Here is a 22051-nt window from a genome sequence, read left to right as displayed (position 1 = left end):
GAATGTCATTGTTATGCTTTTATGAAATGAAAAGGTGGTACGGTGTTCTAATCAGGCAAAAGCATTTGAGAAGGTAAAAATTTTTAAAATAGATAAAAGTCAAGGATGGGTGTGGGAACTACTAAGTACAGGGCAGAAAACTTCTAAAACGGGTTTTCTTTGTAAGCCAATACGTACAGGGCTAGCATTTACTGGGGAGGAAATAAAAGTCAAAGCAGAATATAGGTTTTTTACATTGTCAATAGACAGAGTAATTAGAGTTGGAAGAAAATGAGGATGATGATTTTCTTAATGGACAAGAATAAAGGAAGTACAGGAAAAGTCAAAGAAATTTCTGAAAATATACATCCTTGTACAGGATAATTTAGATAAAATGCAATGCAACAAATACAATTAGAGGGACATTTCTAAGTACTCTAATCAGAAGGAAGATAGCAAAAGTGCTAGAAAAATATAAGTAGAGAAAATAATATGCTTGCTTCATTGATTTGATTGATTCATTCAGTCAGTAATTTAGCAAGAGTGAGTCGATCCTGACTGTACTCCAAGAACAGTGAGAGTCACTGGGATACAAATTTGAATGAAGTATGATTCCTGTTTCAGAATATCACACATACACACCCACACACACACAAATATTTGCAGAAGTACAGGGATATGTGTGTATGTTGAAGGAACTGGAGAGACGGAGAGTGTGAAATATTTCAGTAAGTGTGCTAAGAAAGGTATGAACAAAATAAGTTCACATTAACAGAGGAGGGCTACTGACTCTGTGAGGTGAGGGTCAAGTGGAACCAGAGCAAAGAAAAAACTGAAAATAGATGGATTCACAATGAAGTCATGGTGTTTTTGCAAATAAGCCAAGAAAGTCATCAGCTATAGTATACAATGCTATCAAAATAAACAAAAAGAAATGGAAAAGTGACCCTCACAGAGACTAGAGATTATTGGAAATTACCTTTAGGAAGAGTAACAGAACACACTAAAGTCACAGGAAATTTGCCCCCAAAAGACTGAATCTTAGAAGTGGCATCAAGCCATTCATACATGGGTTCTAGTGCTTATTCAAAGTCTCGTGCTAGCATGCTGCTCTAAAAGTCACCAGAAATACAACTGTGGTCCTTGCTCTTAATGACTTAACCATAAACCTATGGATATTCACTCAATACACATGACATGATGACAAACAAGTAAACCTAAATGCATGTGCTATAGCCCATTACATTCAAGTATACAGAGGCCAAGCGTTCCGCTGGGCTCCACCAGGGACAGTTGGCTGGCTTCAGTGATGAACTGGACACTAAGGTTACCCTTGATGTAAAAGGTAACACAATGTTGAGAAAAATACTATTTGGGGCAAGGTGGAGAGTATGAAAGAAGTATGGTAGTAAGAAAAGAGTTGCCTAGAGCTAAATTTCAATCCCGAAGCTTCCACTTATTGATGATCTACTGAAAGTCCCCAATGTCTTTCCCATGTGTATGTTGTTTGGTTTTGTTGTTGTTTTGTTTTGTTTTGTTTTTGTTTTAAGAGTTTAAATTGGATAAATTTTAAAAGATTGAAATCATACAAAGTATCTTTTCTGATCACATAAAATGAAAACAGAAATCAGTGACAAAAAGAAAACCAAAGAAAATTAAAAGGTATGTGAAATTAAACAACACACTTCTAAACAATCAATGAATCAAAGGAAATTAGTTTTTTCAGGAATACTTTTAAGTCTGTGTGATGTAGAGAAATGGAAAAAGCAATGACTGAAAGATAGAAAAAGAAAAGAGCTAGAAAGCAGATGATAGATTGAGATGCATATTTCTACAAAGTAGCCCTGGGAAGAGAGAAGGAAATCTGCCTTAGAGAAAATCCAGACCCACCCACCCACCCTGCTAGCACACTGAAAGTGAAGGAGGAATAAAGGAGACTGAGGAGTTGAGCTACAGGGTCTCAGGTGCTGATGGTAAAACAAAGTCAGATCTATGAAAACTGGAAAAGCAATGAACACTTGGAAAAAGTATTGGAGAATGAGAAATGCCATTTAAATGCACATCACCACCAAGAGGATAAAACAAATTCACAAGCATTTTCCTAATGCTTAGGAGTTTGTGAGGAGTCAGCAAAAGGTATTCTACTGAAACATACATAACATGCAAAATGCTAAATGTAAATGAATGGTACTGTATCTATTATAGCAAAACTTTAAGATGTGTAATTGATAGTCTTTTAGAACACGTTTTGGGGCGCCTGGGTGGCTCAGTGGGTTAAAGCCTCTGCCTTCAGCTCAGGTCATGATCTCAGGGTCCTGGGATCGAGCCCCACGTTGGGCTCTCTGCTCAGCAGGGAGCCTTCCTCCTCCTCTCTCTCTCTCTTTCTCTGCCTGCCTCTCTGCCTACTGTGATCTCTGTCTGTCAAATAAATAAATAAAATATTTAAAAAAAAAAAAAAAGAACACGTTTTGATTGCCTTATTTGTTAAATGTTTATTTAGATGCTTTCATTCACTTACCTCAGACCACAGTTTTCCTAATCCCATTTTCTTTATTTTCTAAGATTTATTAATTAATTTGAGAGTGCACATGCAAGTGGGGTAAAGGAACAGAGAGGGAGGGAGAGGGCCAAGCCCACTCCCCATTGAGCCAGGGAGCCTTAAGGGGGACTAGACCGCACAACCCTGAGATCAGAACCTTAGTCAAAAGCAAGAGTCCTTAACCGACTGAGCCACCTAGGCATTCCTTAATCCCATTTTCTATGAAACCTTAAGTTTGTTCAACTATAAATTCCTGAAAAAATTAATTCTTAGTTTAGATAAAGAAGGTCTACTATAACTACCATGCTAGTTGTAATATTAGCAAAAATCTATGTAAAGAGATTTACACAGTAATTAATGTATTATATGGTCTTAAATCACTGTAGTTATAGTAATTATTATTTCAACTAAGATGTGGAGGGAGGCTGGGGAAGGAAACCAGTGCAAACAATGTACTCTTCTGGACTGAAGTGGACAACTGAATGGGCACTTAAATAACAGGTATTCAAAGTCAGTAAGACATTGCGCTCTGACTGGCAAAAAAAAAAAAAAAAAAAAGGAGCACAACTACACACTTATTCACCAAGACTATACAAACGAAGTGATAACTGTAGAACAACAATCTTGGGAAAAGGTAAGGATAAACCGGAAAGATGATCTGAAAGAAGCCCAACACAAACATCGTCACAGTAAGAAAAAGACTTGGTCCAGTGATACGGCTCAAAGAATGAACAGAAAAGAAGAATCTGAGGAACATTCCAAAGAAAGAAATATCCAATATAGTAAGATATTACATAGGTAAAGTAAATGAGAGAAGAAAGGATGACTAGAAAGTTTTACATCTAAAGTAATGAAAAATAGGGTCAATACAGAAAAAAAAACAGGTTGTTCAGATCAGGGGAAGGAAGAAAAAAATGAAAAAAGGAATTCAATTTATGTTGAATTTGAGATGAAAGTAAGATGATATAAGTGAATAGGTTCTACAGGCGCCAAGACTGGGGTACGAATTTGGGAGTAATTTCTAGAGTCATTTAAAAAATGAGTTCACTGACTGAATATAAAAATGAGTTTAGGAAGCTAATTTGAGAGAGAAACATTCTTCTAATACAGAGTGAAAACTAAGAGGCAAAGGATCTATATAGCTGTCTCTCTCTGTCCTCTCTCATCCTTGTTTCTCTCTCTCTCTCTCTCTCTCACACACACACACACACACACACACGCATGCAAACACACATACCCCCAACAAAACAACAACAAAAACAAAACCGAGGATGGAAGCATAGACCTAGTTAGAGATAAGTGACTATACTATGACACTGAAAAGTTTAAGAAGATCAGATCTAAGAAGAAGTTTCTGGATGTCTCAAAAATTAGGTAAATAATTTTCAAAGCAATAAATCTGACAGAAAATTAAGGGTATAAACTTAATACAAATTTTTACTGTGTTTAAGTTTAGAGTTGCACTTTAATTCTGGTTTTTGTACTTGATTGTTTTTGTTATCAAACCGGGGGAGCAGGAGAGAAAACTCCATGTAGGCGAGAAGTGAAGGCAGTTGGTATGCACCACCTGCCTTCTTCGCGAAGATCAGCACTGAAACAACAGACAAAAGCACAGTTGTAAGAAATATAACAGGAAACCAACAAATGGAAAATAATTTACAGGAAAAAAAAAGACATACAGGTGTCCAGTAAATATCCTAAGAGGCTCATAAATAAGAAATTAAAATTTAAAAGCAATATCTCACATCAATTTATTAAAGATTTTATAACATGACATTTAGTCTTGCTGAGGGTGCAGTGCAGTACAGGGTTGCTGACGCTGCTAAGGGGGTACAAACTGATCAACCTTGTTGAAGGGCAGTTTAGCAATGTGTTTCTAAAGCATTTAAAATGTAATGCACCTTGACACAGCAATTCCGCTCCAAGGAAGTAATTTCAAAGAAATAATCTGAGGTAGTCACAATGGTTTTTGTATAAAAATGCTAATCTGATCAACACCTTGAAACAACATACTAGCCTAACAATAAGCAAATGACTTCTCTATATAATACAACAGCATAACGTACCCCTTAAAGTCTGTTGCAGAAAAGTGTTTAATGATGTGATACAACAGAATGTATTAGTTAAGTATAGGCTCTGAAGTCTGATATGCTAGATTTATAGCCAGGCTCTGCCACTTACTTGCTGTGTCCATAAAAGAAAAGCCAACAATTCCTTATATATATAACAGAAATAATAATATACATATTTAATCATAGCTATTAGCAATAATAACTAATAAATTAATAAAAATAATAACAAAATATAAAAAGCACGGACACAGCCTGATATATCATTCACAGCACTCAATAGATACTATCTTAATGAATAAAAAGCATAAAAACCCACAAAGCTATATATTCAACTGATCCTTAATTTCATTAAGTAAGTAAACAAAGGCATAATATGCACAGAAAAAAATCTGCAAGGAAATTTTAGTATAGATCAACTCTAGATGTTGGGATTACATGCAATTTTTATTGCCTTCTTTACATTTTTCTCTGTTTTCTAAATTTTCAATAATGAACATGCATTTACATTAAAACTTTAAAATGTTTTCTAAAATTAGCAAATGTTAATTTGACACTTGAGGATAGGATTTCATAGTGACAGTCTAAAAAGTTTTCCTTTAGACTAAAGCATTATAGCACTTGTTTTTTATTAAAGATACACATGTGCATAACAATAAAATTACTAAAGGTTCTGGACTCAAGGATCTAAAGTCTATAACCCAAAGCCAAAAAGGCATGGTCTCAAAAAAATATAAAGGACAGGGGAATTAGTACACAAAGCTTTGAGCTTCTGCTTGTCAACAGAAATTCTGCAATGCTTCTTATACACAACTCACTTAAATAAGCAGAAAATAAAACACTATGTATAGCACTTGCTAATTTTCTTAATTCATCTGTGTACACGTACTTTTGTTCATGCAGGGAAAAAAAAAAAAAGTCTGGAAAACGTACCAAAAGGTAAAAACAAAAAACAAAAAATTGTCATCCCCTAAAATTCTATACACAAAGAAAATATATCTTAAAAAAAGCAAAGGTGAAACAAAAAGATGATTTCAGGCATAAAAATTGAAAGAATTCACCATCATCAGACCTGGTGGTAAAATGTTAAAGGCAGTCCCTCAGGAAAGGAAAATAATACGAGATGGAAATATGCAACTCACAAAGCAATGATGAGCACTGGAAATGATCCCTGAGAAGACAGAAGTGACCCAAGCTCTATACAAAGCACTTGGTGCAACAGGGACCGGGACAACAGATATTTGGCACAGATTTGCTCTTTGCAGTCACACCAGTGTGAGGAAGAGGCAGCCCATGATTAAAATGCAGGTTCCTGATCCTACATAATTCTTCCTGCCTGCCTCAATACATACAGCATTAAGAGGATGAAGAGAGCTCAGTGCTATTTGATTATTATTTTCATTAAAGGAATATTTATTTTAAAAAGTCCTCATTTCAAAAGTGTTACATTCATTAAAGGAAAAAAATGAAAATCTGATACACAATTAAAAAACACCAAGGAAATAAAACCACCTTTAATTTAAAAGAGAGAGGGAGAGAATGAAGTTCTAGTGAGTTTGATATTTTGAGAGGCATTTTAATTTACCATTTCATAGAGAAAGACTGTGTGGTGATTAAGGCGGAGACAAACTCAAGAAACTAAAAAGAAGCAGAAGAGGGAGGAGAGGTAAAGAGGACTAGACAGGGGATAAGAGAAGTAACACTGGTTAAAAAGAAAGGGTAGCAATTCGGGTTATTATTGCCATCATACACTGACCCTACAACCCACTAGACCATAAACCAGCAAGGTATTTAATACAAAAATGGTTGCAACAGTAGAGAAAAAGGTTTTCCTACAGTAACAGTGATAATCTCTCAAATCTTGGTTCATAATTAGAAGCACAAAACAGACGAGGCATGAGTCCTGGTGGTAAAAATTAAATGGACAGCTCTCTGAAGCAGACCATCCCCGAGCACAAAGACTACAGATGACCTGGGCTTTCTAAATGTTTTACAGAAAGACACAGGAAATAGCCTGTTTTTCCCCGGAAACACTGCCTACTGGAATGGAGTGGACAGGAATGTCGCTGGCTGGTCATAGTTTTTGTGTGCTAGTAAACAACAGTGCACAACTCCTCACCCTCCACTGTATTCGTGATCTCCCTCAGCTTGGAATCTAAAACCCAGACCAATGGGGGTAAGCTTACAAAAATACATACGCTGGACGGTTCCCGGCTTTGTTTAATGTTCCTGGATCGTTACCTACTGACATGATGTATCTGGGAAGGGGAAACACCACCACAAATTCCACCTCACGGGGCTTATGTCAACAAAGCATGAAGGAAAGGGAGACCAGCTGGAGCAACACTAACCAACTCTGGTCAACACAAGTTCCCCCAAAATGCCACATAGTGAAGTTTTAAACGTATATTAAAATATGTCCATATCAAAGCAGTAATATCCCAACTCTCTAAGGGGTGAACAAGCAAAATATTTGATGAGGAGAGTGACACGAGGTGTGTGCACTGAGAGGAAACCCTCGACTACAGGATTACGACAGATGGACACAATTAAAACAGCAGTTTCCATTCAGGTTGTCCCGGGCCTGAGGGGCACCCCAGGGACACAGATGGGTCCTGCCCCAGGGGGCATCTGCTGCAAGGGAAGTTAAGAGTAAAACTCTTCATCTTTTTACGTGTTGTTGCTACCCAAAGCTTGTCAAGAACAATTAAAATCCTCTGAAAACCCTGAGAGGCTGGAATGAAGGTAAAACTACATAACACCCTCCTTTCACATTTGATAACTTTTTCAAAAACTACTGACCAGGACAGTGTTCTCAAATGATGACATGCAAATGCCTGAGAAACAAACCTAGGAGCCAGAAACAAAGCAGATCCCAAATGCATTTTTAATTTGCCTCTTTAGCACAGTGTCATTCCCATTGTTTGTCAGGACTTACTCCATCCACTACCAGCATTTTCAGTTGTGGTATCTTCAAGTTGATTTTGCTTTACAGATTCATGAAAGAGAACTGGAGAAATAATTCATGTCCTGTATACCAATCGTAAAATGGATGGCAGCAAAGCTAATGGTTTTATCATTAACATTATTTTTACTAAATATTAATTTTAACATAATAAAAGATTTATTATTTAATAATAAATAAAATGTACTTATTAAGATTAATATTTATTTTACTAAAATTAATCTTATTTAATGACCCTTGTACTTATTCTTTTACTAAAAATGTAAAACTAAAACAGATGGTGGAAATGGCTACCGACTCGTGTCACTTGGCTAAATTGCAAGTTACTCTGTAAGAGGCAGGGTAGCACAAAAAGGAGAAAGAGGGAGAGAAAAGAAAAAGAAGAGAGGAAGAGCGGCATTGGGCAGGAAAATGTTAGGCCTAAGTAAACATTCTGAAAGTGGTTAACGCGCAAGTATTCAGATTCACTCATCAACAAGTACTTACTGAGCACCCCTATGCTTCAGGCATCATATGACAAGGTACAGACAGATAGGAAAAGCTTGACCAAAGAAATATAATTTTAAAGATGTGAACACTTCCACAGGTCTAATAATAAGACTATATATACACATATATATCCTTAATTTGTAAACACATATAAAACAAAAAGTATGAATTTAAAGATCTCTAAAGTTCCTCTGTACTTTTAAAATTTTATGATTCTATACATATTTTATATATCTTTCTATAGTTTTTCATAACATTTCTCATAATAACTATTTTTAAATAAATTTCAAGCTTATTCCTACTTCATTCAAGAACAGTTTCATACACAGACAGCACTGTGGAAGGTTTTAATTTACATAGGCATACTGAATGCTTACAGCAACCCTGCAATATAGATAACGTGAAAATTAAGCTGATTTGTTCAATATCCTATATCTGGTAAAGTAGAGGGAACAGAATGAGACTCCTGGTCACATGTTCCCAAAGATTCTGCTCATTTCACCAAATTGCCTTCCTTAGTATATTCACTGAGGCATTTATTAAGCATCTATTGTAACAACAGCAGGATTACTATCATCCTAGGTAAACATCCATTTCAAAGGTCTGAGGAAATGCACACTGGGACTGACAGAGCCAAGTTCTCCTGCTGGTGGAAATACTGAACCTATGTAGGACGACAAGTAAAAAAATAGGTTAACGAAAAACAAACTTAATTTTAAAAGTGAGTGGTGGGAAAACAAAACGGTCTGAGTTTAGAATAATGGGAACTGGCTAAGTGCTGAATGCTAAAATTTCTACCTTTTCATTTTTTAATTAATTTCTATTTTGGTTTGGTTTTGTGGCCCATGTGACTTAAGAGAGATGGTTCATAATAATTTCATATTATTTGAATACTAACAACAAGAAGTATTTCCTATCATTGTGGAATAGTTTTTAATTTTTTTGTGAAACTTAAAGAGAAATGACACAGATTTTACAAATAAATTTTAGCTCACTTGGAAGAAAGTTTCTACATCAATAATGGGAAATTTATGCTACTACCATTGTATAATTCATTGAAAGGGTAAAGAGGTTATTTCTTTAACCATCTGAAAAATGGGGGAAGACTGTTAACAAATTATTTTGTAACACGAATATTAATATCCTACTTTGTTTTAAGTGTGATACACATTCACTCAACTGAGCATTCACTCAAAAGATTCATGTCAGACCTTCTCTATTCAAGTGAAGGCTATACAAATAAGGCTACTGACAGATGTGGTCCCAAACCTCATGGAACGAGACGATACTGGCGGGGCTTTCCTTTTAAATAAATCAATTTAATTCCCCTTAGACAGTATCTGTGTATATCAATATGTACACTTAGGATTATGAAAGAAATAATGCTACTATATGTCCCACAGGAGATTTACAAATGATTTTCAACATACTTGATCATTCCTTGATAATATGGTTAAGTGAGATACACTTAAAACTTGAAAAAAAAAAAAAATCAAAGCCAGTTACTCTGTGCTCTTAAAAAAAATAAGATGACCTTCCTTTGAATTTGGCCCTCATCATGCTGGACCTACTTTTAGTTCTACTGCCAACCCCTGCTTCAGCCCCAACCTGATGCAGCAGAAATGTTGAGTGGGGACTCATCAGAATCTTTAAAGATACTTGCAGGCTGAGATGACGAAAGCTAAGACTTAAAATATCAATCAGTCAACGTGCTGGTGTCCACCCAGATTACCCAAGGTGGACACTTAAGTAAAGACTGTTGGAGTCCTCTCCAGAACATTTAATTCCACAGGTTTAGTTAGCACTCAAGAACTTGTGTTTTCAGACAGAATACATTTTGAAAAATGTGATTTCCAGAATTATCATCATTGCAGGGTTAAGGTTCCTATTATCCCTTCTACCTCTGTCATTCTCAAAAGTGCCAGAAATATTATCACTTGTCTCAATACTTCTGAAGTGAAAACTATATGCTGATCTCCACAGGACATATTCCCAAACAATATACACCCACGTTTCTGCCCATTTCTCACTAGACAGAGGGATGACAGGATAGGATAGGTACCAAAGCGAGACAGACGGAGACAGAAGACCCAACCACCCATTTACCTAACATACATTAAAGAAAGCAGGCATTCTACTGGCAAATCATAAAGTAATTCAAGTGTTTTAACCTTTTCCATTTCTGAGACACACTCTATAATTGTCCTAAAAAAAATCAAAAGAAGAAAGCTACCACTGACAGAAATTTCCAGTAAAGTTCCTAGAAGATTTTAGTTATTAACACCCATAGTTAGCTTACCTGCCATCCCTCTGAGCAGCACCACCTTCTGTTACTGTCTTGACAAATATTCCCAGCTTTTCAAGTCCGGCATCTGCTCCAACACCCATTCCAATAATGCTTATACCAAGTCCATCCTCATCTATGAAAAAGGGAAAAACAATGCAACAACCTAAGTTTTACACTAGCCCACAATTAGGTGGTGAGACCTGGGTTTTTTTTGCTTTTAGTTTTGTTCTTCATGGACTATATGACACATTCATGACACACTTGTCTTGGCAGAATATTTTTTTCTATGCTGCTGGGGAGCAAAGATGTTAAACAGGAGACCCCCAAAAGGCTTGTGAGTTTAATCTCATTTTATTACTGCAGTTGGCTATTCATTTGCGATCCCAAGAAAAAGCAGTAATTTGATCATGGAGTAATCAATCTGCCTTAAAACACACCCTCTCTAAATAATACATTTCAAACATAAAGGCATACATACCAAAACACATATATATTATTTTAAATGAATGTGATCATAATATATCTAAAATTTCCCCTTCATTTACATGGTCTTTGGTTTTTTGGTTCATGTCCCCATTCATGTTTAATAAGGTAGCATGTGTCTTTCAGTACTTTCCTACTATCCAAGCATTTAAAGTATCAACAGCTACAATATATATGTATATATGCATATATATAAATGTATATACATATATGTATATGTATGTATAAACAATGGCTCATTTTTCCTTCCTATTTGCTTTATACAAATAAGATCGTATTAAAGCTAGTTCTCTCTGCAGCTAATTCAATGATACTTCATGGATATCAACTTACATAGCCTTAAATCACTTCTAATGATTGTATAATATTTCATGTTGAGATGGTATCATAACTTATACAACCACTTCTCTACTGACAGGCATTCATTTTAGTTTCCATGTTCCTCTTCTGGTGAACAAAACTGACAAAAACGTTTTTAAATTCCTTTACAATAATGTGTTTATCCATATTTCCATGAACATATGTATCTTAACATCAAGGAAATAAAAGATAAAAGATAATAATAAAAGATTTCACATTCCACATTTTTTGGTCAACACTGAAAGTTATTGGTTGATAGCGTCAAAGTCTTTGGAACCATACTGTATGGGCTACATAAAAAAGCAGACACTCTCTAATCAACAGCAAAGGGTTGTCAAAGGAAAACTGGCTCATCCAGTCAGCAGAATGCTTGAAGCTTTTAAGACTTCTTAGCAATAACATTTAATACACTAAGCATTCTTAATCAGTAATCTCTTGAACTGGGCTGATCTCATTGATCATTACTACTTGTCATCAACTTCTGCTTTAAGTGTTTCTAAGTCCAATTTATAATCCTACATCTGTATTCTACATATCGTTTGGGAAAAGTGTGATTTGTTTACTCAGTTGTGTGCTAAAGAGAGCTCCGTAGGGTGTTCTCCCTGGAGGACCTGATCAATGTGATCCCCAGATGAACGTACTTCTGCGTTGACTTTAGGCAGGGGTGCCCCTCCAGCATGAGAAGTTTAATGGTGACTACTGTACAAGTCATCACCGGAGAAGTTCTTTCATTCCTTGTATTTAAAATGTCTGCACACATGTGATTTCCCACATTCGTTTCATTCTCATTGTTTCTCTGGTATCGATACTCAAGTTCATCCAGAGGCTTTCTCTGGTTAAAAATTTTCAAAACATTTAGGATTTCTCTCCAGTAAGAGTTTTCTGGGGAAAAGAAAAATTAGATCTGTGCTAACGGCTCTTCCTCACTGGTCCCATGTGTAAGTTTCCTCACACGCACAGGAACCGTCCTATTTGTATAGTCAGCTATACAGCTGAACTCTAGCCCACATTCATCATATTCCTAGAGTCTCCTGGTGTGGAAATCTACTCGTGTTGGTGAAAGGATGAATGATGACCCAAAGCCTTCCCACTGTTTACATACATGTAAGTGTTTCTCCCAGAGTGTTTGCTCTTGGTCGTTTAAGGGATGATCACTGCAGACTCGTCCACACTAAATAATGCCATGAGGCTTCTCTCCCATATGAAATCTGGTATATATTAAGCATTTAGCTGAATTCTTGTTCACATTCATTGTATTTACAGGAGCTTCTCTTCATTATGAATTACCCCGTGTCAAGCCAATGTTGGGCTATAAGTGAAACTTTCTCACATGCAGTACATTCAAAGAACTCCTTTCAAATGTGGATTCTCTGTACCATCATGTCATTAAATAGTTCCTTCCTGTAAATAGCCTGCATGAAAATTATGTCTTCATTTTTAAGTGCATTTCCCTGCCTGAACTCAGGCTTTAGTAAAATTATCTTTCTTCCTGCCTTAGCAACTCTGTTGCTCTCACTGGAAAATTACTCAGATTTGCAGAGCTGAAAACCCAATTGTTGGAAAAGTGATAGTAGCTTGAGCCATCCTCAATTCCAGGGCTGACTGCCTGAAAGATAAGATGTATAATGGAGAGACAAAGGAAGAACACAATCAACACTGAGACCAGATACCTCATTTCATCTCTGCACAGCTTTCTGTGAGATGTGTCAGGCATGGGTGAAGTCCAGAGCCCTATCCTGGAAGGCCACGGATTCTTGTGCCTGCCAGGAACCCAGGAGCCACCTGGTCTTCCTCTGTCTATCCCCTCCTAGGGAGAGGCCAAGCACTAAGTAGGCACAGCAGCCAGGAAACGGCAGAAAAGACTGTGAGGCTGAGTTACTAGGAAAGATGCTGTCACCACACAATGAGCTCAGAGCTTATTTTTTTCTCTTAGGAAAGAAGCTCATGTTGGCTTAGCATTCCCCCTTATTGCTCGTGAGATCTGAGACTGTACTCATAGGAGCATGGACCATTAGATGTCCTCTTCAGTAAACTGCCATGTTTTTCTAATGAGTTTTCCCTGTCTTTTTTTTCTTTTTGAAGGTTCTTAGCATATTATACATATTAACTCCATGTCATTTATGCCAGAACAGTTTGTAAAGCACCCTATTGCTCCTAAATTAGAATACCATACATGTCATGTAGTAAATTCTCATGCATACTAACATCTTTCTCTTGATTTTTTACCTTGTTCCACTGATCACTTGCTCTGTGAATACGATTTGTTCTGACTATAGAGGCTTTACATTATATTCAGATATTTAAGAAATTAAGACTTTTCACATTCTTTTTCAGACTTCTCTGAGGTCTTTATTTTTCCATATATAATTTAGTATTACAGTATGCAATCCGCTCTCCCAATCAACACTGATGGCAGTTCTATTCAAACTGCATTAAATTTATGTATTAATTTATAGGTTTCACAGAGGAAGAATAGGAGGAACTTTTCCATACTGAGTCTGTTCATCCAAGAATATGATACATCCTTCTATTTGTTTACATCTTCTATGAGTCAAAAAGATGGATTTTCAACAGATAAATATTGTTTATTTTCATGATTAATAAGCATTTTGTTCTTTTTGTGCTACTGTAAATGAAACATTTCCATTTTCATATTTATGTGCTTGAGTAAATATAGAGAAAAAATGATAAATTTTCTTATATGTATGTGGCACCTAACCTCCTCTTACATATAATCTTATCAATTCTAATATTTTAAAATAAGAGTTAGTTCAGCTTCTCATTACAGTTTTCATATATGTAATTATTATACATATTATATAATAAAAATCAGCAAAAGGTTACTTTTCATCTTTTGTCTTCTACCATTTATACTATTTCATTTAAAGAGCATTTCACATCAGACTCCTGGTTTTAACTGAAATACTTTATTTACTTTTTAAAATGCTTCCTTAATTTAAAAGTAATTAATTTATTAACTACTTCATTAATTTATTTACTTTTTAAAATGCTTCCTTAATTTAAAAGTAAAATTTTCTGTTTGGTATTATAATATATAGTTTGTATCATATTTAGATCTTCACACACTGACAAACTATCAGAAAGAGCAATTAAGAAAATAATTCCTGGGGCACCTGGGTGGCTCAGCTGGTTCAGCATCCAACTCTTGATTTTAGTTCAGGTCATAATCTCAGGGTCCAAAGACTGAGCCCTGAATTAGGCACCATGCTGGGTGTGAAGCCTGTTTAAGATTCTCTCTCCTCCTTTCCCTCTGCCCCTCCCCCCACCAAGTGTGCTCCCTCTTTCTCTCTAAAAATAAATAAATAAATCTTTTAAAAAAGAGGAGAAAAGAATTCCATTCACAATTGCATCAACAAGAATAAATTACCTAGGAATTAACTTAACCAGGAGGTGAAAGATCAGAAATTCTTAAAGTTGTAAGACACTGATAACTGAAGACACAAATAAGTGGAAAGACTGTCCATACTCAAGGATTCAAAGAATTAATATTAACAAAATAGCCATACTACCCAAAGAAACCTACAAATTCAATTCAATCTCTATCAAAATTTCAATGACTTTTTTCACAGAAATAGAATAAACAATTCTAAAATTATGGCACTACAAAAAAAATTCTAAACGGCTAAAGCAAACTTAATAAATAACAAAGCTAGAAGCATACCACTTCCTGGTTTTAGACCGTGTCACAAAGCAACAGCAATCAAAACAGTACAGTACTGCCATAAAAACAGACACAAAGATCAGTGGAACACAAAAGAGAGCTCTAAAATAAACCTATACATATTGGGTCAATTAATTTATGACAAAGAAGCCAAGAATATACCACAGGGAAAGGATGGCCACTTCAAATAAATGGTGCTGGGAAAAATGGACACATATAAAATAATGAAACTGGACCCCTATCTTATACCATAAATAAAAATCAACTCAAAAGGATTCAAAGCTGACATTCTTCCTAGAAGAAAATAGCAGGTAAGTCCCTTGACATCAGTCTTGGCAAAGACTTTTTGGATTTGACACCAAAAGCAAAAATAAACAAGTGGGACTATATCAAACTAAAAAAACTTCCACACAGCGAAGGAAACCATTAACAGAATGAAAAGACAGCGTCCAGAATGAGAGAAAATACTTGGTAAGGGGTTAATATCCAAAATATATAAAGAACTCATGCAACCCAATAGCAAAAACCAAACACCTATTAAAAATAGGCGGAGGAAGCGAACAGACATTTTTCCATAGAAGACATACAATGCCACCAGTTACATGAAAAGGTTTTCAACATCACTAATGATCGGTGAAATGCAAATCACAACTACAGTGAAAAATCACCTTTTTAGAGTTAGAATGTTAGAATGGCTATCATCCAAAAAATGAGAGGTAACAAGTGTTGGCAAGGATACAGAGTAAGGGGAACCCTTGTGCACTGTTGCTGGGAACACAAACTGGTGCAGCCATTTTGGGGAAACAGGATGGAGTCTTCTCAAAAGACTGAAAATAATTTAGTTCTTTTCTAGCTTAATTTTCCTAGCTTCAACTTTGATTTTGTGAAAAACACAAAAGAGTCTATGAAAACATTTACTTACAAAACATTGTGTTTAAAGAAGAAAAATAAAACTGACCAAGTTACAGAATACTACCAACACCTGAAAAGCCCATTCTGTACCCCTCCCTGGTATCATATCTCTTCCCTTGGTAACCACTGTCCTAAATATTGTATCAATCATTCCCGCCATTTTTAAAACCACTTATTAAAACCATTTATTTGTGTATCTCTAAATGTTACACCATTTAATTTTCACTGGCTCTGAAATTTAAATAAATGGAATTATACTGAATGGCTTCTTCTGTGATTTGCTTTTAATCTACCCCCCATCAATTTCATGTTTGTAAGAATCATACACACTACTGCATGGAATTGAGCCTCCTTCATTTTACCCTTTTCTGTCATTAATGAATATTTGGTTTATGCTCATTTTTGCTATTATAAGCAATACAATGGCCCACAGCCAAATCCCACAGCTGATTTAGTATGGACCATAAGCTAAGACTGGTTTTCACATTTTAAATGAATGAAAAAAGTATCATTCTTACATCTTTTTAACCTCAAATGAAAAGTGTCTCTTAATGGGAACAATTAACCAGTCATGTCTGGTGTAACGACCGGTATTCTCTACATTTTTGTGACCTAAGTAATTTTATACCCAATAATTTGTTTTCAACTCTTTTCCCCTCACCTTTGCTGTTTAGCACAAGTTGTTTCTTTTCCTCCTTGCTAATCGGGAAGTAGGCAGGTGATGTGTCCTTTAGATCCTTAGATACAGCAACTTTCCTTCTTTCACCAGGAGAAGAGCTTTCTGGGACAGATACGGGATTCTTTGATGCGTGAAACTGTATGTCTGCCTCCCACGTCCAATGTTACAAGTGAGAAATCTGATGCTAGTCTAATAATGTGGCTTTGGCAAGTACCTTTGCTTCTTTGTTTGCGCTGATTTGAGCACAGTATTTTGTAAAATTCCTACTTTATATGTTGATGATGAGGACTTCTCCCAGGCTATGCCTAAGTACAGGTGTTTTTCAAGTCCTCTCTCAATCAGTTGGCTAACCCCTTCCAAATAGGAGACTCCAGTCTTTTCTGAGCTCAGGAAAAATTCTTCCGTGCTTTGTCTAATATGTCTCTCATCCTCTGTTGTCTTTTCCCCTTCTGGCACCTATAGTTTATATGTTGGGTCTCTGTCATGACTTTTCATGAATGTTTGCTCTGTTGTTTAAAAGAATTAGTTTGGCTCATTTCTTAGGCCTGACCTTCAAGGTCACCAGTTTGAATCTCAACAAAACCATCTTTTCCTCTTCAATTCCTCTCTACTGAAATTTTACATTTTAAAATCAGTGTTTTTGTTGTTTGTTGACTGGCTTAAGAATGTCCTTCTAAAGCCATACTTGATATCCTCACTTGGTTTTTCATTTGCTTCTTTCTGTCATTCAAGTTTTTATGTTTGTTCTGCTTTTTTGTAAGCTCTCTGAGATGTGATTATCTCCCTGCTCACTGAGTCCCAGTCCATTCCCTGGTGCCCATCTTACAGGACGATAAACACAGCAATCTCTGGGCCCCTGGGTCCTCACTTCCCACTTCAAGCAGGTTAAGATTCCCAGAGCAGAAATAAAAAGGCAGCCCCTCTGCTCTCATTCTCCCTGCTCTCTTAGCCCTCTCCCCTCACAGAGGATTCTCCATTCCAAAACCCAAAATCAAAAGTCCTGCACTCCCCCACCTACTACATTCAGAGTGACCACTCCCTCTCTACCAAGAATGAAAAAAAACAAACACAAACACAACCACCTGCCCGCCTCCCTTCCACCTGCTCCTTCTTAGCTCTCACCAGCCTTGGCTCTTTGCAGAGATACCATCCAAACATCAGGCCTCACCCATAACTTTCTACTCCCAGCACCATCCCAGCCAACTAAAGCTGATGGCTTTCCATTGGAAGCAGAAGGGAAGAGTCTTCGAGTCTACCATCTATGCAGAGGTCATATCAACTACTTTTGAAATTTAATAAACAAATTAAATCCTCCGTGAGAATGAACACTTTATCCAACCCTTTGGTGGGAAAAAGGCTACATGTGAAAAAAAATAAAGTCATTTCTGTGTTGCTAAAATAGCCATAGTGAGATTACAAATGTTGTGGAGCTCACATACCTTTCTCTAGTTCCACTGGGAAAAGTTCCAGCTTTTCTACACGTTTTTCAAGCTCATACTCAGCAGAAGCAGCCACAGGGTCTACTTCATCGTTCCTCCTGTCATAGTCTTCATTGGAGTATGTGCTGAAAACCTGTAGGAGGAGGTCAACAAGAAGATGACAATCCAGAAAGAAGGCTTTCTTGATTTAAAAAAAAAAAAAAAAACCTGCTAAGTATCTAAACATATATAAATTAAAAATTTTGTACCATTAATTTGTTTGAAACAATTATTTTCTCTCTAAAAGCAATGGAGATGTTAAGAAAAGGAAAACTCAATCAGAATTTTAAAAAACTTACATTTTGAAATGTATGCAGTTCTATCACTTTTAATGAACTGAGAGAAAACAGCAGCCACAGGATGTATTATTTGAATAGCAATATTCACTGCTTTTTTTTTTTTCTGTTTGTTTTGTTTTATTTTTTGGCACAAAAAACAAACTAGAAATCTTGAAATTATTCTCAATTTGGTCTTTTTATTTTTATTTTTTTTTTTAATTTTTTATTTTTTATAAACATATATTTTTATCCCCAGGGGTACAGGTCTGTGAATCACCAGGTTTACACACTTCACAGCACTCACCAAAGCACATACCCTCCCCAATGTCCATAATCCCACCCCCTTCTCCCAAACCCCCTCCCCCCAGCAACCCTCAGTTTATTTTGTGAGATTAAGAGTCACTTATGGTTTGTCTCCCTTATGGAATCAGAGTATACCATATTAGCTGCAATGCTCTACTGGTTTTTGATGGAACCATGGAAAAGGACCTTGAAGCTACTACCTAAGCAAACATCTGCACTGAGTCCCTTTCATGCTATGACCGACACGTGCCCCGGCGTTGTGGTGTGTCAATACAATAATTATATTTCAGTCACAGAATCACTGAAACTGACTTCTATACTGTACTGAGCGGCTCGCTTTGGTAGCACATATATACTGCACAGAGCACGCGATGCTCTCATTTGTCCTCTCTTATTTTACTTGCATGTAGATCCATGCTAGATTCTCAGTGAGCCTTTCCACAAAATGACTATCAAAATACTGCTCAAAAGCTGCAGAGAACCAGGATGGCACCAGCTCTGCTAAATATTATGTCAATCGTTTCCTCCATTTTCAAAAACACTTATGAAAACCAAAACTTGATTGTCCTTATTTCTTCTGAGTTTGTTCTATTTGAAAAGTAACTAGAAATAGGTATACCATCCCTTACTCAAGTCTATATCTAAAAGAAAGAAATGTATAATTCACCAAGTCCAATGAACATGTAATAATAAAAACTAACATTTTTAAATTAAATTCAATAAATATTAAGTATCTAAACTGTTCCTGAAAAAACTCTATAATGTCTTCAAAATCTTAAAATCTAGGTGAAGCTTTACTATACATAAGAAGCTATAATTTAAAAAGAAAGCAGAACAGAAGGTCAGAGATGAAAGAAACCAAATCTGTTGCCAATAAAGTTGGTCCTGCTGGTCCAGGTGTGTTCTACATTCATGTTATTGGAAAACTGGCAACTTTCCTATGCTATATATGGTAACCTATAAATCAGGAATATATGCTGTATATATAGACACAGATGTAGTGTGGTACAAATTCATCAAAATCATGTCATTTATAATATTTGTACCAGGATGAGTACTGTTTTTCTTTCTGACTTTCAACATGTTTTCATGGCCTCAAGCCACTCATTTGGTCTCTACCACACTTCCCCACCATAATAAACATCACTGCATCCAAACGCATATTTCTAAATTATAGGGTTTGTACCTTTCTCCATGTCAGACACTGGAAGTTGTGGACATTGGAGAAGGTATAGTCTCAAGTAGCTCACAGCTTAGCAGGGATGCAGAAATCAATGTAAACAACACAGTATATAACGTGATACCTGATGTAATAGATGAATATGCCAAGTAATCTTTCTCACTTGCTGGAGAAAGAGAATTTCATGAAGGGCAAAATATTTGAGATGAGTCTTAAAGAATAAACAAGAATTCCTACATCTGAGTGTAGAAGACCTAGAATGCACATTTCACATATAAGGTCCTAGGTCCAAAAAAAAAAAAAAAATCCCATACCTATATCCATTTCTTTTAGAAAACACAGACAGCTGAGTGAACTACAAAGCAACATGCCTAGGAGAGCAATCTTTAAAGACACACAAAAAAAATTTTAGCTGGATCTGTAACTTACATGTCCTGCAAACTACTGGCAGATATGACTGGAAATTACTCCACTGATGTCTGCTGCTTGTCTACATCTGCTGAAAGTCCAAGAATATATATTGACTGCAGAACAAAGATTCAATTGATATCCACCCTGGAACAGAGCTCAATTTTGCTACCACAGAGTAAGTCAATAAATATGTGTGTGTATTCGTGTGTGTGTGTGTGTGTGTGTATGTGTGTGTGTAAAATAGAAGTACGGGAGAACTGTTTCCAATAAATTAACACCTTCCTGACTTCTTTCAGGATTCCAAAATACTCTGCTGTCAGAGTGTTCTTCTTCAACTGGTCTGGTTTATAAAGTTCATTTGGGGGTATCCTGAAACTAAATAAAGCAATTAACTGTATGATTCCATATTGGAAAATGGTGTTTTAAGCAATTTTTGAGGTAGCTAGCAATCAGAGGACTATACCACTATTTCATTCTGTAGAAAAGAAATAATGGGGACTCAGTTGGTTAAGCAGCTGCCTTCAGCTCAGGTCATGATCCCAGGGTCCTGGGATCGAGTCCTGCATGCGGCTCCTTGCTCGGCGGGGAGCCTGCTTCTCCCTCTGCCTCTGCCTGCCTCTCTGTCTGCCTGTGCTTGCTCGCTCTCTCTCCCTCTGTCTCTGAAAAATAAATAAATAAAATCTTTAAAAAAAAAAAGAAAGAAAGAATGTAAGATACTTTTCATCTTCAGGTTGCTCATAGGCTGGTAAATTATGTGGGTACATAGGAAAAACCTATAAATAATATAATATATATTACATGTAATAATCTAATAAATTTTCTTTTTCAAAGAAGAGCCAGAATTCATTAGGTGCAGAGAAAGCTATGTCATTTACTTGAAGAATCCAAAAGATTTAACATAAACATTATTAGAACCAGTAAGAGTTCTACAAAGTAACCAAAAAATATTAAGAAAATTGAAAACAGTTTAGAAAGTATAACAGAAAAGATCAGATACATAAAATACCCAGGAAACACTAATTATAAATGTGTAAGGATATCCTTCTCTATAAAATTTAACTGAAAATACAAAAAGCCCTAAATATGTATAATGACACACTATTTTCCTGGATAAAATTCTTAATATTTTAAAGGTATCTATGCTCTTAAATTACTATAAATGTTAGTTTGCCCAAATTTATGAATACAAAGCAGTCAAAGTTAAACCCCACTCACATTTTTCATGGAAAACTAACACACTGTTTGAAAAGAGTACAATGGAATCAGACCCTATAAGATATCAAACATATAATAAAACTTCATTTTTTAAAGCAATATAGTTTGGACCCTCAGGAAGATCTATTTTGGGGTCCTATTCTGTTCTACTGCTCTACTTTTCTATTCAAATTAGTTGGGGCAATCTATTTAATAAATAGTGGGAAAGAATGGGATATCTTTGTGGGAAAAAATCCTATTTCCTATCAATAGCAAAATTAAAATTTCAATTGGTTAAGAACAAAAAAACCTTATAAACTTTAAAAGTGCTAAAGAAAATATGGGACAACATTTAATCAGCTAGATAGGATGTTCCTACAAAGCCACAGATCCTAGAAATCTTCAAAGAAATGAACAAGCTATGTGATTAAAATTCAATGCTAAAAATTTCTAGACAACAAAATATGCCATAATTAAATTATAAGAAAAATCAAATATTAGTAGGAAAAATTGTTAAATATCAAGAAGAAATATGAATATGCATAATATACAAAGAACGTCAGCACTTCAACCAACTGCATGTATAAGCAGGGAAAAGGAAATTAAGTAGAATTCAATGAAGAAATATTAATGTTCAGTAAATGGTGTAAAGATGCTCAGCTTCATTAAAAATGAAGCAAATTTCAAGTACAAGGAAATACCAGGTATTCGAATACCCACAGAATAGTTGAGAGAGAAAAAAAAAAAAAAGACTGAAACATCT

General features: G+C 35.8%; 1 protein-coding gene across 13 annotated transcripts in view; it reads right to left on the bottom strand.

The window, feature by feature from the left end:
- Positions 1-22051, bottom strand: part of PPP1R9A (protein phosphatase 1 regulatory subunit 9A) — a 305319-nt gene that overhangs the window by 126858 nt on the left and 156410 nt on the right. For all 13 annotated transcript variants that reach the window (XM_045062718.1, XM_045062711.1, XM_045062713.1 and 10 more), the window contains exons 3-4: positions 17884-18016; positions 10341-10461 (exon numbers count right to left, since the gene is read on the bottom strand). In XM_045062718.1, coding sequence (XP_044918653.1) covers positions 10341-10461; positions 17884-18016 — 254 coding nt within the window. The remainder of the gene's footprint in view (positions 1-10340; positions 10462-17883; positions 18017-22051) is intronic.

This window comes from Mustela putorius, unplaced genomic scaffold, assembly GCF_011764305.1.
Source record: "Mustela putorius furo isolate JIRA1106 unplaced genomic scaffold, ASM1176430v1.1 tig00003845_pilon_pilon_pilon, whole genome shotgun sequence".
Lineage (NCBI taxonomy): Eukaryota > Metazoa > Chordata > Mammalia > Carnivora > Mustelidae > Mustela > Mustela putorius.
This window is presented reverse-complemented; position numbering and strand designations above follow the sequence as displayed.